Source organism: Nerophis ophidion, linkage group LG07 (assembly GCF_033978795.1).
Source record: "Nerophis ophidion isolate RoL-2023_Sa linkage group LG07, RoL_Noph_v1.0, whole genome shotgun sequence".
NCBI classification, from domain to species: Eukaryota; Metazoa; Chordata; class Actinopteri; order Syngnathiformes; family Syngnathidae; genus Nerophis; species Nerophis ophidion.
The window spans coordinates 72,582,993-72,601,185 of NC_084617.1; the positions used below are offsets into that span (position 1 = coordinate 72,582,993).

An 18,193-nucleotide genomic window follows, 5' to 3' on the forward strand; every position below is an offset into this window, starting at 1 on the left:
TAAACATTGATTGATTGATTGATGGTAATGTGTGTAAGGTATGTAATTTGTTGTGAAATCATGCACCGTGTTGGTTTTGTTCTGTGAACAAGGTGATGTTCATGCACGCTTCATTTTGTGCACCAATCATTTTATTTTATTTTTTTTCAATAAAGAAGGGTTCGGGGAATGCGCGTATGAAACTGTTGGGGTTCGGTACCTCCAACAAGGTTAAGAACCACTGTTCTAGCTATTGGGCTGTTTTTTTAGTTTTATATTTTGTTTATTTTTCTTATCTTTTTATTATTTTTATTACTATTTTTTTTACACTGTGGCATTTTGAGGTGGTTTGCTCAACGTAAAATGCTTTTTTTTTTTTAGGGATGCACCGAATAATCGGTAACCGAATATATTCGGCCGAATATGGCAAAAAAAGCCACATTCGGCCTTCGGTGGAATGAGTTAAATGCAAGGCCGGATAGTGGCGTGTGACGCAATTTTTGGACGCGGTGACGCAATCAACCAACGTGCAGTGACGCAGCGCATTCGGAAAAATGTCAGCAGTGTGGAGATATTTTAAAGCAGGGGTGCCCATTACGTCGATCGCGAGCTACCAGTCGACCGCGGGGGGTGTGTCAGTCGATCTCCAGCCAGGTTTTAAAAAAAAAATAGACCTAAAAATGAGTGATCATCAATCTTCACCAAGACGTCACTTAAATGACATTCACGGTACCGGAGGGTCTTGTGAGATGACGCTGGCTGCTGCAAGATCATTATTATGAAAATATGACCGAGAGGAAGGCGAGAAACACTTTTTATTTCAACAGACTCTCGCGCCGTACCTTCCGTCAAAACTCTAAAGGCCGACTGCACATTTCCTATCTTCGCAATAAAAGCCCTGCTTCATGCTGCCTGCGCTAACTAAATACAGAGTCTCGGAAAACTGGCGTGCACAAGCGATCCCTCAGAAAGCTTTCCGAGACTCTTATTTTGTTAGCGCAGGCAGCTTGAAGCAGGGCTTTTATTGTGAAGATAGGAAATGTTCAGTCGGCCTTTAGAGTGTTGACGGAAGGGACGGCGTGAAAGTCTGTTGAAATAAAAAGTGTTTCTCGCCTTCCTCTCTGTCATTTTTTCATAATAATGAACTGGCAGCAGCCAGCGTCATCTCACAAGACCCTCGGGTGCCGTGAATGTCAATCAAGCAAGCTACGGAATTTGCCGCCAATGTTTTTCTTGTAAAGTGTATGGAAGCTGGATGAATTAGATGCCAAAAACCAACCCCTTTCATGTGGTATTGTACAGAAAGGACAACTTTTTTTCTCCTCCATTTGAAAATGTGGGCGTTATCATCATTACTGTCTGATTCCAATCAATGCAAGTCATCAGAATCAGGTAATACACCAACTTATATTCTTGTCTTTGTGAAAGAAAGACATCTATATGTGTTACACATGCTTGTATTATCATTAAACACATTTAACTTGTTTACAAAAATGTCTCTTTCATAAATAAATAAATATAAATGATATATATAAATGAGGTAGATCCGCTCGAGTTGGTCAATTGAAAAGTAGCTCGCCTGCAGAAAAAGTGTGGGCACCCCTGTTTTAAAGTGTCGGAAAGTGACAAAAGTATTGCAGTTTGCAACGAATGTTCAGCCAAACTGTCTCGAGGAGGTGCCTGGTGGCCGACGTCTTTAAGAGGACGAATAAGTTTGCGACTGACAGTGCCAAAGCAAACGGAATTTCAAAGACGGTAATGGAGTTTATGGCTTTGGATGATCAACCGTTTAGTGTTGTGGAGGACATTGGCTTTTGGAGACTCATGGAGCACATTGAGCCCCGTTACACGATACCGAGCAGACGGTATTTCTCTGATGTGTGCTCTTTACATTGTGTGTGTGTTGTTTACATTATTAGCCTGTTGTGTAGGCTACCTGTATAAGTGTATGAGGTTACAAGCACACACTTAATTGAGATTTACTTGAGCCTTCTGTTTACATTATTAGCATATCTACTGTGGCTAAGCAGACTTTTTGCCAAAAGGACAATAATTCATTTGTTGTGGGTTTATTCACTTTAATGCACTTTATTTTTTTTTTTGGAATGCATGTTTTGTTTGAAGGCCTAATATAAATGAAAAACTTTGTGCTTTTTTTTGAAAAGCAAAGACTACTGGAATATTAAAAAAATGTCAATATTCTATAAAAATGTACTTTATTTAAAAAACATGTCTAAAAATGTATTCTAGGCTATTTATGCAACATAAAAACATTGTGGAAAACCGCATTCATTATTCGGTACTCGGCCTTCGGCCAAGCGTTTCAATTTTATTCGGCTTTGGCTTCGGCCACAAATTTTCATTTCGGTGCATCCCTACTTTTTTTAAATTATTTTTATTTTTTACAAATAAAATCTATTATTATAACTAAAACTTTTTATATTTACTGAACCGTCGCTTATGTGATGTGTCTAGGAGTGTTTTCATGAATATTTGTACGTCCTATCGTAATGTGATGACGCCAATGTTGTTAGCATTAGCTCGTATGCTAACATGTTGACTAGTGTCTGTGTTAGTATTATTAACTTACGACGACATTCATTTTGTATTGTTTTAGTTTCACAAATTATTCAGTAAATTCACCAAAACTTCACTGTGGAGTTATTGAGTCTGTTTAGCTGATTGGAAAGCTAGCTTCCGCAGCTAGTGGGTCAATGACGATGACTCCTGTTTTGTTTGATTAGCCGTTTTACTGCCTTTTTACAGGCACTGTTTGGAAACAATTTTGTAAAAAAAATAAATAAATAAAAATCCGTGTAATTTACTCATTACACAACATATAGATTGTGTCTAATATATGAAACAATATATATATATATATATATATATATATTTTATTTTTTTTTTCTTACTAAACCGTCCAATGTGTGATGTCTGTAGGAGTGTTTTCATGCATATTTGTACGTGCTATGGTAATGTAATGACGCTAGTGCTGTTAACATTAGCAAATATGCTAACACAATGACTAGTTTATGTGTTAGTATTATCAACTTACGATATTTTTCTTGTATTTTTTCCAGTTTCACAAATTCCTCATTAAATTCACCAAAGTTATTGAGTCCGATTAGCTGATTGGAGAGCTAGCCTCCGCAGCTGGTGAGTCCATGACATTTCCATATTTTTTTTTTTTTCGGCAATCTTCACATAAAACAAAGAACAACAACAAAATAAAAGAAGAAAAAAAAAAAAGAAAAAAAAATATATATATTATTATTATTATATTATTGTGAATCCAACTTCTGATACACACACACAGGGAACTACTCACCAACTATTAGGCCGGTGTGGCCCTTGGCAGGGTCATATGGACATTTGCCCTTCCCATCTTCCAGGAGATTTGGGCTGAGAGTGAAATAATCTGCATTCTGTGGACACACACACACACACACACGCACACACACACACACACACACACACACACACACACACACACACACACACACACGGTTACAAGTCGTTTAAAGGAGAACATTATCACAATTTCAAAAGGGTTAAAAACAATAAAAATCAGTTCCCAGTGGCTTGTTGTATTTTTTGAATTTTTTTTCAAAATTTTACCGGTCTCGGAATATCCCTAAATAAAGCTTTAAAGTGCCTTATTTTCGGCTCTCTGCGAAGACACTGGCCATTTCCCTGTGACGTCACACAGTGCTGCCAATGTAAACAAACAATGGGAATACCACAGCAAGATATAGCGACATTAGCTCGGATTCAAACTCGGATTTCAGCGATTTAAGCGATTCAACAGATTTCGCATGTATTGAAACAGATGGTTGGAGTATGAAATTATTGAAGAAGAAACTGAAGCTATTGACGCTATTCATAGCCATAGCATGGCCGAATAGCTGCGTTAGCATCGCCGGTAAAATGTGCGGACCAAACGATCAGGACTTTCGCATCTTTTGACACTGGAGCAACTTAAATCCGTCGATTGGTAAGTGTTTGTTTCGCATTAAATGTGGGTGGAAAGAAACGTAATATAGTTGCAAATGCATCTGCAGGTTATCCATACATCTCTGTTCCATGTCTGCTTTAGCACCGCCGGTAAATAGCATGTTAGCATCGATTAGCGTAGCATGTTAGCATCGATTAGCTGAAAGTCAACATCAACAAAACTCACCTTTGTGATTTCGTTGACTATCGTTGCAAATGCATCTGCAGGTTATCCATACATCTCTGTGCCATGTCTGTCTTAGCATCGCCGGTCAAATGTGGAGACACTGTGGCACATTCAATGGGGGTCTGGCGGCAGACACTTTGGCATCTCCGGGCCGGTGGTGCAACTTGAATCCCTCCCTGTTGGTGTTGTTACACCCTCCGACAACACACCGTCGAGGCATGATGTCTCCAAAGTTCCAAAAAATAGTCGAAAAAACGGAAAATAACAGAGCTGAGACCCAATGTTTGTAATGTGTTGAAAATGAAAATGGCGGGTGTGTTACCTCGGCGACGTCACATTCTGACGTCATCGCTAAAAGACCGATAAACAGAAAGGCGTTTAATTCGCCAAAATTCACCCATTTAGAGTTCGGAAATCGGTTAAAAAAATAGATGGTCTTTTTTCTGCACCATCAAGGTATATATTGACGCTTACATAGGTCTGCTGATAATGTTCCCCTTTAATCGTTTTCTGCCAAATATGAAGTGAGGTTAAAAATGCAATCACACCAACGTGACGCATGAACTTTCACACGTTCATCCGGCCCACTGGTGTCCTCCTCGGCTTCCTCTCCGTGGAACACTTACCACATAGGTGCATTTGGGCTGAAAGGCGTAGGTGCCACAGGTGTAGAGGTGTGTGTGGTTGTAGCTCTGCAGGAAGCGGATGTAGTTGAAGCACTCGGTCTGTAAAGGACATAGAAGGAATTTGTTAGAATATGAGTTAATATTAGAGATGTCTGATAATATCGGCCGATAAATGTTTTAAAATGCGATAGTACCACGCCGTTGTAACACCTGCTGAATGTGGCTTGGCAGTGTCTTGCTGAAATAAGCAGGGGCGCCCATGATGGCAGCATATGTTGTTCCAAAACCTGTATGTACCTTTTAGCATTAATGGTGCCTTCACAGATGTGTAAGTTACCCATGCCTTGGGCACTAATGCACCCCCATACCATCACAGATGCTGGCTTTTCAACTTTGCGTCGATAACAGTCTGGGTCATGGGTGTCAAACTCTGGCCCGCGGGCCAAATTTGGCCCTTGAGGCAATAATAAATTAACAGTAGAGCTGGCTCGCCGGTATTATAAATCACCGCATTCAACGCTAATTCTCATACTTGCCAACCCTCCCGATTTTTCCAGGAGAATCCCGAATTTCAGTGCCCCCCCCCCCGGAAAGCCTCCCGGGGCAACCATTCTCCCGAATTTCCACCTAGACAACAATATTGGGAGCGTGCCTTAAAGGTACTGCTTTTAGCATCCTCTACAACAGGGGTCGGGAACCTTTTTGGCTGAAAGAGCCAAGAAGCCAAATATTTTAAAATGTATTTCCGTAAGAGCCATATAATATTTTTTTTTAACACTGAACACAACTAAACGCTTGCAATTTTAATTAAAACAAACAGTCTCTTGTTGTTTGTAATAACAGTGTTATTCGTAAGCTAACTGTGTAGGGAGGGTGGCCTGCAGGCCTGCAGCGAAGCGGGGTGTTGCCACGATCAGCCTCGAAATCAGCGTTACGTGCGTAGAAGGCCCACCTGGGCCTTTTTATATAATAACCTGTCGCTCTGTTATAAGCAGCAGCCAGGTGGAGAGATGGGGTTGGAGCTGGAGCCAGAGCACGAGCAAGGACGACAGAGAAAAAGACAATTGCTGGAAAGCAACTGAGAGACTTATTGAAAAATAAAACAATATTGTAACCCTGAAACAGGCTCTCAGGTCGGTGCTTGGTGGTCTGAAGAACCCCCAGGAGGGCAAGCCCCACGCTAACCAATAATAAATAAATAACTTCTTACCATTAACGCAACTTCTTGAACAGGTGCGGTAGAAAACGGATGGATGGATTAAAAATGCATGGGAATGTTTTATATTTTGAACATTACTTTCAACACTGAGATTACAAGTGGAATTATTCATTACTTATCGTGTAAAACAAAGTTAGCTCAGATTTATCCGAGAGCCAGATGCAGTCATCGAAAGAGCCACATCTGGCTCTAGAGCCGTAGGTTCCCTACCCCTGCTCTACAACCTGTCGTCACATCCACTTTTCCTCCATACAAACAGCATGCCCGTCCAGTCACGTAATAAATGCGGCTTCTACACACACACACACACACACAAGTGAATGCAAGGCATACTTGGTCAACAGCCATACAGGTCACACTGAGGGTGGCCGTATAAACAACTTTAACACTGTGAACCCACACCAAACAAGAATGACAAACACATTTCGGGAGAACATCTGCACCGTAACACAACATAACAAATACCCAGAACCCCTTGGAGCACTAACTCTTCCGGGACGCTACAATATACAACCCCCGCTACCAACAAAACTCGATTTTGCATGTCACTATAAATTTATATAAGCCTTGCTTGTTCAATATTCAACGCAAAACTTGTTTGGGTCCTTATTAAAAGGTTAAGTTGTTCAACTTTGGCCCGCGGCTTTGTTCAGTTTAAAATTTTGGCCCACTCTGTATTTGAGTTTGACACCCCTGGTCTGGATGGTTCTCTTACCCTTTAATTTGGATGACACTATGTCAAATATTTCCAAAAACAATTTGAAATGTGGACTCGTCAGACCACAGGACAATTTTCCACTTTGTATTAGTCCACCTTAGATGATCTCGGGCCCAGAAAAGCCGGCGGCCTTTCTGGATGTTGTTGATAAAAGGCTTTCGCTTTGCATAGTAGAGCTTTAACTTGCACTTACAGATGTAGCGATGAACTGTATTTAGTGACAGTGGTTTTCTGAAGTGTTCCTGAGCCCATGTGGTGATATCCTTTAGAGATTGATGTCCGTTTTTGATACAGTGCCGTCTGAGGGACCGAAGGTCACGGTCATTCAGTGTTGGTGTCCGGCCATGCCGCTTACGTGGAGTGATTTCTTCAGGTTTTCTGAACCTTTTGATGATATTATGGACCGTAGATGTTGAAATCCCTAAATTTCTTGCAATTGCACTTTGAGAAACGTTGTTCTTAAACTGTTTGACTATTTGCTCACGCAGTTGTGGACAAAGGGGTGTACCTCGCCCCATCCTTTCTTGTGAAAGACTGAGCATTTTTTGGGAAGCTGTTTTTATACCCAATCATGGCACCCACCTGTTCCCAATTAGCCTGCACACCTGTGGGATGTTCCAAATAAGTGCTTGATGAGCATTCCTCAACTTTATCAGTATTTATTGCCACCTCTCCCAACTTTTGTCACGTGTTGCCGGCATTAAATTCAAAATTTAATGATTATTTGCAAAATGAAAAATGTTTATGAGTTTGAACATCAAATATCTTGTCTTTGTAGCATATTCAACTGAATATGGGTTGAAAAGGAGTTGCAAATCATTGTATTCCGTTTATATTTACTTTGCATCAGTCCATCTTAGATGATCTCGGGCCCAGAGAAGCCGGCGGCCTTTCTGGATGTTGTTGATAAAAGGCTTTCGCTTTGCATAGTAGAGCTTTAACTTGCACTTACAGATGTAGCGACCAACTGTATTTAGTGACAGTGGTTTTCTGAAGTGTTCCTGAGCCCATGTGGTGATATCCTTTAGAGATTGATGTCGGTTTTTGATACAGTGCCGTCTGAGGGATCAAAGGTCACGGTCATTCAATGTTGGTTTCCGGTTTCCAGGTGGAGTGATTTCTTCAGGTTTTCTGAACCTTTTGACGATATTATGGACCGTAGATGTTGAAATCCCTAAATTTCTTGCAATTGCACTTTGAGAAACGTTGTTCTTAAACTGTTTGACTATTTGCTCACGCAGTTGTGGACAAAGGGGTGTACCTCGCCCCATCCTTTCTTGTGAAAGACTGAGCATCTTTTGGGAAGCCGTTTTTATACCCAATCATGGCACCCACCTGTTCCCAATTAGCCTGCACACCTGTGGGATGTTCCAAATAAGTTTTTGATAAGCATTCCTCAACTTTATCAGCATTTCTTGCCACCTTTTCCTACATCTTTGTCACGTGTTGCTGGCATTAAAGTTTGAACATCTAATATCTTGTCTTTGTAGCATATTCAACTGAATATGGGTTGAAAAGGAGTCGCAAATCATTGTATTCCGTTTATATTTACTTTGCATCAGTCCATCTTAGATGATCTCGGGCCCAGAAAAGCCGGCGGCGTTTCTGGATGTTGTTGATAAAAGGCTTTCGCTTTGCATAGTAGAGCTTTAACTTGCACTTACAGATGTAGCGACCAACTGTATTTAGTGACAGTGGTTTTCTGAAGTGTTCCTGAGCCCATGTGGTGATATCCTTTAGAGATTGATGTCGGTTTTTGATACAGTGCTGTCTGAGGGATCGAAGGTCACGGTTAGTCAATGTTGGTTTCCGGCCATGCCGCTTAGGTGGAGTGATTTCTTCAGGTTTTCTGAACCTTTTGATGATATTATGGACCGTAGATGTTGAAATCCCTAAATTTCTTGCAATTGCACTTTGAGAAACGTTGTTCTTAAACTGTTTGCTCACGCAGTTGTGGACAAAGGGGTGTACCTCGCCCCATCCTTTCTGGTGAAAGACTGAGCATTTTTTTGGGAAGCTGTTTTTATACCCAATCATGGCACCCACCTGTTCCCAATTAGCCTGCACACCTGTGGGATGTTCCAAATAAGTGTTTGATAAGCATTCCTCAACTTTATCAGTATTTCTTGCCACCTTTCCCAACTTCTTTGTCACGTGTTGCTGGCATCAAATTCTAAAATTAATTGTATGAGTTTGAACATCAAATATGTTGTCTTTGTAGCATATTCAACTGAATATGGGTTGAAAATGATTTGCAAATCATTGTATTCTGTTTATATTTACATCAAACACAATTTCCCAACTCATATGGAAACGGGGTTTGTAAGAAAGTGTGTGTGGTGCCTGAGAGCAGCAGTGCCTTTTTTTTGGGGTCCGTGGCAAAGAAACATCAAAGCTCCGTGGAAGGAATGGCATGTGAACAGCAGCTGTGACTCACTCAGGAGTTAATGTTGGCGTTGAAGCGGCAGAGACACATCCTGCCGGAATGAGGACATTTCCATGATTTTTTTTTTTTTTTTAATTCCTTTTCACACACTCTGCAATTAGTTAGGATAATCAGAATGAAGTGTGTCTGGCAGATGGAATGACATTAAAGTAATGTGGGAATGTAACAGTACTAAAGGCATATGGCAATTCCTGAATTTGCATATGAGAAAGTGGTATTTTTCCTCAAAATTCTGCAGAATAATCACAGATGTTCACCACGACAGGTGGGTATCTTTTTTCTTTGTCTGCATTCACAGCGTCAGGTAAGTCAGTAAAATACCAAATAAATTCAGACAGGATCATGTTTTTTTATTAATTTCTGTTAGTTTTAAGGCTCCATTAGTTCCTGTTTTTGTGCACCCTTGTTTGTTTTAGTTTCAGATAATGAAGTAAAAAAAAAAAAAAAAAAGTACATGATTGTGGAGAGGCGGAGCGGGACACGCTGGAGCCCTGCCCAAGATGGCGGCAAGGAGGCGGATCTCCGCTCAGCCGCAATCTAATTCAGCTGCGTGGATCGCGCCTGCGGCAGACGATTAACATTTCTCCTTACGCTGCATAAAAGGGGGAGAAGGAGGAGAGATCGGGGCAGAAGACGGAGAGTTCGCAGCAGCGATCGGAGAGAGGCATAGACGAGGACGACGGCAGCTGAAAGGGCGGACCGTGAGTGAGCAGCGGAAAAGCGATCCGTCCTGAGACGAAGCTTTATTGCAAAATAAAGAAGTCAAACCTGCTCAAAAGCCCTGTCCTTCCTGGGTGGTCCGTTCAACCCGCACAACGACAGCAAGCAACACAATGATATGTGAGGTGAATTATATTTATATAGCGCTTTTTTCCAGTGACTCAAAGCGCTTTTTACATAGTAAAACCCAATATCTGAGTTACATTTAAACCGGCGTGGGTAGCACTGGGAGCAGGTGGGTAAAGTGTCTTGCCCGAGGACACAACGGCAGTGACTAAGATGGTGGATTGATTGATTGATACTTTTATTAGTAGATTGCACAGTACAGTACATATTCCGTACAATTGACCACTAAATGGTAACACCCGAATAAGTTTTTCAACTTGTTTAAGTCGGGGTACACGTTAATCAATTCATGGTAAGCGGGGATCAAACCTGGAACCCTCAAGTTGCTGGCACGGCCGCTCTACCAACCGTGCTTTACCGCCCCGTATAGACAACTTCATGGAAAACTCGAGAATTAGTGCTGCAAAGAGTTCTGGGTATTTTTTCTGTTCTGTTTATGTTGTGTTACGGTGCAGATGTTCTCCCGAAATGTGTTTTGTCATTCTTGTTTGGTGTGGGTTCACAGTGTGGCACATATTTGTAACAGTGTTACCACTTACTCAGTGGCCTAGTGGTTAGAGTGTCCGCCCTGAGATAGGTAGGATGGGAGTTCAAACCCCGGCCGAGTCATACCAAAGACTATGCAAATGGGACCCATTACCTCCCTGCTTGGCACTCAGCATCAAGGGTTGGAATTGGGGGGTCAAATCACCCAAAAATGATTCCGGGGCGCGACCACTGCTGCTGCTCACAGCTCACCTCACCTCCCAGGGCATGAACAAGGCATACTTGCTAACCTTGAGACCTCCGAATTCGGGATATGGGGGGGTTTGGTGGTAGCGGGGGTGTATATTGTCTCGTGCGGGAAAAGTTAGCGCTGAAAGGGATTCTGGGTATTTGTTCTGTTGTTTTACGGTGCGGATGTTGTCCCAAAATGTGTTTTGTCTTTCTTGTTTGGTGTGGGTTCACAGTGTGGCGCATATTTGTAACAGTGTTACCACCTACTCAGTGGCCTAGTGGTTAGAGTGTCCGCCCTGATATCGGTAGGTTGTGAGTTCAAACCCCGGCCGAGTCATACCAAAGACTATGCAAGTGGGACCCATTACCTCCCTGCTTGGCACTCAGCATCGAGGGTTGGAATTGGGGGGTTATATCACCCAAAAAATGATTCCCGGGCGCGATCACTGCTGCTGCTCACTGCTCCCCTCACCTTCCAGGGGGTGAACAAGGCATACTTGCCAAACTTGAGACCTCCGAATTCGGGATATGGGGGGGGTTTGGTGGTAGCGGGGGTGTATATTGTCTCGTGAGGGAAAAGTTAGTGCTGCAAGGGTTTCTGGGTATTTGTTCTGTTGTTTTACGGTGCGGATGTTCTCCCGAAATGTGTTTTGTCATTCTTGTTTGGTGTGGGTTCACAGTGTGGCGCATATTTGTAACAGTGCTACCACCTACTCAGCGGCCAAGTGGTTAGAGTTTCCGCCCTGATATCGGTAGGTTGTGAGTTCAAACCCCGGCCGAGTCATACCAAAGACTATGCAAGTGGGACCCATTACCTCCCTGCTTGGCACTCAGCATCAAGGGTTGGAATTGGGGGGTTAAATCACCAGAATATATGATTCCCGGGCGCGACCACTGCTGCTGTTCACTGCTCCCCTCACCTCCCAGAAGTGAACAAGGCGTACTTGCCAACCTTGAGACCTCCGAATTCGTGATATGGGGGGGTTTGGTGGTAGCGGGGGTGTATATTGTCTCGTGCAGGAAAAGTTAGTGCTGCAAGGGATTCTGGGTATTTGTTCTGTTGTTTTACGATGCGGATGTTCTCCCGAAATGTGTTTTGTCTTTCTTGTTTGGTGTGGGTTCACAGTGTGGCGCATATTTGTAACAATGCTACCACCTACTCAGTGGCCTAGTGGTTAGAGTGTTCGCCCTGAGATAGGTAGGTTGGGAGTTCAAACCCCGGCCGAGTCATACCAAAGACTATGCAAATTGGACCCATTACCTCCCTGCTTGGCACTCAGCATCAAGGGTTGGAATTGGGGGGTTTAATCACCCAAAAATTATTCCCGGGCGCGACCATTGCTCACTGCTCACTGCTCCCCTCACCTCTCAGGGCGTGAACAAGGTTTACTTGCCAAACTTGAGACCTCCGAATTCAGGATATGGGGGGGGTTTGGTGGTAGCGGGGATGTATATTGTCTCGTGCGGTATAGCTCGGTTGGTAGAGTGGCCGTGCCAGCAACTTGAGGGTTGCAGGTTCGATTCCCGCTTCTGCCATCCTAGTCACTGCCGTTGTGTCCTTGGGCAAGGCACTTTACCCACCTGCTCCCAGTGCCACCCACACTGGTTTGAATGTAATTTAGATATTGGGTTTCACTATGTAAAGCGCTTTGAGTCACTAGAGAAAAGCGCTATATAAATATAATTCACTTCACTTCACTTCGTGCGGGAAAAGTTAGTGCCGGAAGGGGTTCTGGGTATTTGTTCTGTTGTTTTACGTTGCGGATGTTCTCCCGAAATGTGTTTTGTCATTCTTGTTTGGTGTGGGTTCACAGTGTGGCGCATATTTGCAACAAATGTTACCACCTATCATCAAGAATCACCCAAAAATTATTCCCGGGCGTGGCCACCGCCGCTGCTCACTGCTCCCCTCCCAGGGGCTGAACAAGGCATACTTGCCCACCTTGTCAAATGTTCATGGTCGTTGTCCAGCAGGGTTGGAACCGCCTCAGCAGGGATTTTTTTGTCTCCTACTCTTTCACAGATTCCCTCCAAACGGTGAAGGTTCGGAGGCTGTTGCTAGGCAACCCAAAGTTTCAGCTAGTGCTCAAGCATCTCTTTTGTTGCCTTGTTGGATGATTGCCATGCATGTTCCGGGAGGTTCTCCTGAAAGATTCTACATCCCACGGTCATGTTCGACAGACCCTCAACGCAGTCACGTCTTGCATCTCTCACTTTTTTTAAATTTTAGCACCAACAGCGGTTAAAAAAAACAAACAAAAAAAAAACAAGACCAGCAACACTCGTGTTTTGGTTAGAGTATTAACGTGAGAAATAGCTCCGTGCCTGCCTACTTTATGGGTTATAGATAAACCTATAGATAACGGAGACATATATAATGGTCTCCTTCTTGTTGTGTGTGCAGTTGTGCACTTTCCCAAAGCCCTAGATTGTCATAACGTCTCCCGGAAAATTTGTGAGGGTTGGCGAGCATGCTCTATTGATCCCTCTGAACAAGATCAGGTCCAAGGTCCACCTACCTGGTTGCTCTTCCCCTTGATGACACACTCCCGCTTCTTATCCATCGGAGCTTGCCAGTCAATCTGCATGAAGGGGAAAGAAAGACAACGTGATTGGAGACCTTGTCGCCAAAATGTTGGTTTCAGAGATTGAGATTCTGCTCATTCACGGACTGATGACAAGAAACATACTCGCACATAAATACAGATTCGGTCATTTAACGGTGCATGTTGATACAGGACGAGCCATTTGGGAAACAACATGGATGTTGTTTTTTTTAAACGCTCGTCGGTGTTATAAAGACGTGAGCAGGAACCCAACAATGTTGAAAAAGCCATATTGGACCAATAACAATAATTTTAAAAAATCGGTCTGGTGCCGCAAAAAATTTAAAGTCTTATGTAAGTGTTATAATGAAGGCAACACATGATGTAAGTGTCTATATTTGCTATAATAGCCTACTATCAAAACTACTTTAAAAATCCTTATATAAGTGTTATAATGAAGGCAACACATGATGTAAGTGTCTATATTAGCCTACTATTAAAATGACTTTATAAGTTCTTATATGTTATAATGACGGCAACACATGATGTAAGTGTCTAAATTAGCTATATTAGCCTACTATCAAAACTACTTTAAAAAGCCTTATATAAGTCTTATAATCAAGGCAACACATGATGTAAGTGTCTATATTAGCCTACTATTAAAATGACTTTATAAGTTCTTATATGTTATAATGACGGCAACACATGATGTAAGTGTCTAAATTAGCTATATTAGCCTACTATCAAAACTACTTTAAAAATCCTTATATAAGTGTTATAATGAAGGCAACACATGATGTAAGTGTCTATATTAGCCTACTATTAAAATGACTTTATAAGTTCTTATATGTTATAATGACGGCAACACATGATGTAAGTGTCTAAATTAGCTATATTAGCCTACTATCAAAATGACTTTAAAAGCCTTATATAAGTGTTATAATAAAGGCAACACATGATGTAAGTGTCTATATTAGCCTACTATCAAAATGACTTTATTGATCCATGGGGGAAATTTAGGACCACAGTTCGCTCACAATAGACAATAATAATAATAAATAATATATAAAATATATTTTACACATATATAATATATAAATAATATAATTATATTCTACATTTAAGTGCAGTCAAGAAGGACATACGCCTCGGTACGAAGGACCTCCACCTTATCTAATCACCCGTCGCCTTTATTAGCAGCAGCCGGGACGAGACACGTTGTTGGAACTCGAGTGGGAGCGATAGGGAGAGTCGTCCGGACGGAGAGAAAACAACAAGACTTGCACGATTTTATGAAAATAAAACAGTGTCGTAACCCTGAACCGGACTCTGGTGGCAGTATTTGGTGGTCTGAGGAACCCACTGGAGGGCAACCTCCACAATGGGGAAAAACTGACACATGTGTGGGGACTACCATATTGTACTTTAATGGGTGTTTTTTTTTACATAGACTGGTGGCAGTGAAGAGCAGAACTTTTTTTGACAGTCCACTCTCGGGGGGGTTATGATAACAGGTGGTCTTACCTTACAGCCAAACTTCTAAAGCACAAACAGCCTGTGTTTGCATGTGTGTGTGTGTGTGTGTGTGTGTGTGTGAGTATTTAATAACTTCTCATTAGAGTAAATCAGATAACAATCCCCGAACTACCGCCTGCAGGCTGTTCACCGTGCCGTCACACACCTTCTCTATTTGTATTGATCACAATATAAGCCAATTACTGGGGGAGAAAAGCCGATCCAGATTGGGTTTATGAAGCTTCTTTGGGAATATATGAGTGTCTGTGTATCAGGCGAGAAAATACATTCCCTCTAAGTAATTGCAACCAAACGAGATCCACATCTCAAAACACGGGACAATACAACTTGACGGTAAGTGAGAAAGTGCGAGAAATGGGCTTACAGAAAAATCGTATGTAAATGATCAAAAAACTTTCCACTCTCTGAGTTTCCAGTGAAGAGATGAGAGCTGTATTTGTTACACCAAGCAAAGTCTTGGAAGATTCTGTTGTGTACGTTATCTATTGTCCTGCCGAAGCTGAAACCAGGACAAGCCCAAGCCCGAGGCGTCTTCTTCTTTTGTCTTCAACGTGACCGAAAACAATGACTGTTTACATACGCCCCGTTTCTGTTGTGACATGTGTTGTTGCGTAAACATTGAATATCTAAATAAAAGAGGAGACATAAACCCCTTTCGTCAGAGCGTGGTGCAGGACTGTACAAAGTGTACAGTGGCCATGTCTCTCCTCAGATCTGTGTCCAAATTTAATTCTGTCTCGGTTTGATTCTCTGCCTTTTGTCTTGTTTAATAGATGTCATCAGTGTTTGAACATGCGTACTATAAGGCGCACTCAAAACCCCTTTTTTTCCCTCAAAACTCGACAGTGTACCTTCAGTGCCCTAGTGGTTAGAGTGTCGGTGGGTCGTGAGTTCAAACCCCGGCCGAGTCATACCAAAGACTATACAAATGGGAGCCTTAACCTCCCTGCTTGGCACTCAGCATCAAGCGTTTGAGTTAGGGGTTAAATAACCAAAAATTATTCCCGGGCGCGGCCACCGCTGCTGCTCACTGCTCCCCTCACCTCCCGGGGAGTGATCAAGGGTGATGGGTCAAAAGCAGATAATAATTTTGCCACACCTAGTGTGGGTGTGACAATCATTGGTGCTTTAAATTTATACCCCGGTACGCCTAATGTAAAGAAAACGTTTGATATACTTAGTCCATAAGTACACAGACATGTACTTCATGTGTAGTGACATGCTAATTTGTATTTTTTAACTTTTTAAAACAAAAATCCATTTTGTTATAGTCTTCTGACACCACCAGATGGCAGCATAAGTGTCCACATAAGTGGCCATAAGACCCCAATTCAGTGGTGTCCACAACTTTGGAAATAAGAGCCCAAAGATGTTGTCCACGCATGCGGCCCCTAAGGCCTTTAGAGGTAATGCGTCCTTTAATCCGACGCCCCTTATACATGAAAAAAAGATCAATAGACCATTCATTGCCAGTGCGCCTTATAATCCGGTGCGCCCTATGGTGCGTAAAATACGTTTTTTTTTTTTTTTTAACCCAAAAGCAGCACAAAGTACAACCCTAACCTGTCTAAATGAATACAATCCACAAATCAGACTTGCATTTTTATTTACCCTGATTACAAATAAAAACCTTTAAGTTGGATACATTTTTAAATTACATACCAAAACGCCAAAATAATATTTTTTTTCCCCAAATTGTAAGTAGAGCATCAAAACGCGTAATTAAAAATTGCACTTAAAAATAAACATGATGGTCATCAGGTGATCAGTAGTTTAGGCTTTAAAAAGTTTGAGGCCATCAGGTGATCAGTAGTTTCAGGCTTTAAAAAGTCCACAGTCATCAGGTGATCAGTAGTTTAGGCTTTAAAAAGTCCAAGGCCATCAGGTGATCAGTAGTTTAGGCTTTAAAAAGTCCACGGTCATCAGGTGATCAGTGGTTTCAGGCTTTAAAAAGTCTAAGGCCATCAGGTGATCAGTAGTTTCAGGCTTCAAAAGGTCCAAGGTCATCAGGTGATCAGTAGTTTCAGGCTTTAAAAAGTCCACGGTCATCAGGTGATCAGTAGTTTCAGGCTTCAAAAGGTCCAAGGTCATCAGGTGATCAGTAGTTTCAGGCTTTAAAAAGTCAAAGGCCATCAAGTGATTGGTAGTTTCAGGCTTTAAAAAGTCCAAGGTCATCAGGTGATCGGTAGTTTCAGGCTTTAAAAAGTCCACGGTCATCAGGTGATCAGTAGTTTAGGCTTAAAAAGTAAGAGGCCATCAGGTGATCAGTAATTTAAGGCTTTAAAAAGTCTAAGGCCATCAGGTGATCAGTAGTTTCAGGCTTTAAAAAGTCCAAGGCCATCAGGTGATCAGTAGTTTAAGGCTTAAAAAGTCCAAGGCCATCAGGTGATCAGTAGTTTCAGGCTTTAAAAAGTCTAAGGCCATCAGGTGATCAGTAGTTTAAGGTTTTAAAAGGTCCAAGGTCATCAGGTGATCAGTAGTTTCAGGCTTAAAAAGTAAGAGGCCATCAGGTGATCAGTAGTTTAAGGCTTTAAAAAGTCTAAGGCCATCAGGTGATCAGTAGTTTCAGGCTTTAAAAGGTCCAAGGTCATCAGGTGATCAGTAGTTTCAGGCTTTAAACAGTCTGAGGTCATCAGGTGAGCCATAGTTTCAGGCTTTAAAAAGTCAAAGGCCTTCAGGTGATCAGTAGTTTCAGGCTTTAAAAAGTCTGAGGTCATCAGGTGATCAGTGGTTTCAGGTTTTAAAAAGTCTGAGGTCATCAGGTGATCAGTAGTTTAAGGCTTAAAAAGTCCACGGTCATCAGGTGATCAGTAGTTTCAGGCTTCAAAAAGTCCAAGGTCATCAGGTGATCAGTAGTTTCAGGCTTTAAACAGTCTGAGGTCATCAGGTGAGGCGTAGTTTCAGGCTTTAAAAAGTCCACGGTCATCAGATGATCAGTAGTTTCAGGCTTTAAAAAGTCTGAGGTCATCAGGTGAGGCGTAGTTTCAGGCTTTAAAAAGTCCACGGTCATCAGGTGATCAGTAGTTTCAGGCTTTAAAAAGTCAGCGGTCATCAGGTGATCAGTTGTTTAAGGCTTTAAAAAAAGTCCAAGGCCATCAGGTGATCAGTAGTTTAGGCTTAATCAGTAGGTGATCAGTAGTTTAAGGCTTTAAAAAGTCTAAGGCCATCAGGTGATCAGTAGTTTCAGGCTTTAAACAGTCTGAGGTCATCAGGTGAGGCGTAGTTTCAGGCTTTAAAAAGTCCACGGTCATCAGGTGATCAGTAGTTTCAGGCTTTAAACAGTCTGAGGTCATCAGGTGATCAGTGGTTTCAGGCTTTAAAAAGTCCACGGTCATCAGGTGATCAGTAGTTTAAGGCTTAAAAAGTCCAAGGCCATCAGG

General features: G+C 42.0%; 1 protein-coding gene across 3 annotated transcripts in view; it reads right to left on the minus strand.

The window, feature by feature from the left end:
• Positions 1–18,193, minus strand: part of sema4c (sema domain, immunoglobulin domain (Ig), transmembrane domain (TM) and short cytoplasmic domain, (semaphorin) 4C) — a 317,114-nt gene that overhangs the window by 52,777 nt on the left and 246,144 nt on the right. For all 3 annotated transcript variants that reach the window (XR_009807601.1, XR_009807600.1, XM_061907083.1), the window contains exons 5-7: positions 13,251–13,313; positions 4,786–4,884; positions 3,308–3,404 (exon numbers count right to left, since the gene is read on the minus strand). Coding sequence is in view for 1 of the 3 variants with exons in the window: in XM_061907083.1 (XP_061763067.1) it covers positions 3,308–3,404; positions 4,786–4,884; positions 13,251–13,313 (259 nt within the window). In the remaining 2 variants the exon portion in view is untranslated. The remainder of the gene's footprint in view (positions 1–3,307; positions 3,405–4,785; positions 4,885–13,250; positions 13,314–18,193) is intronic.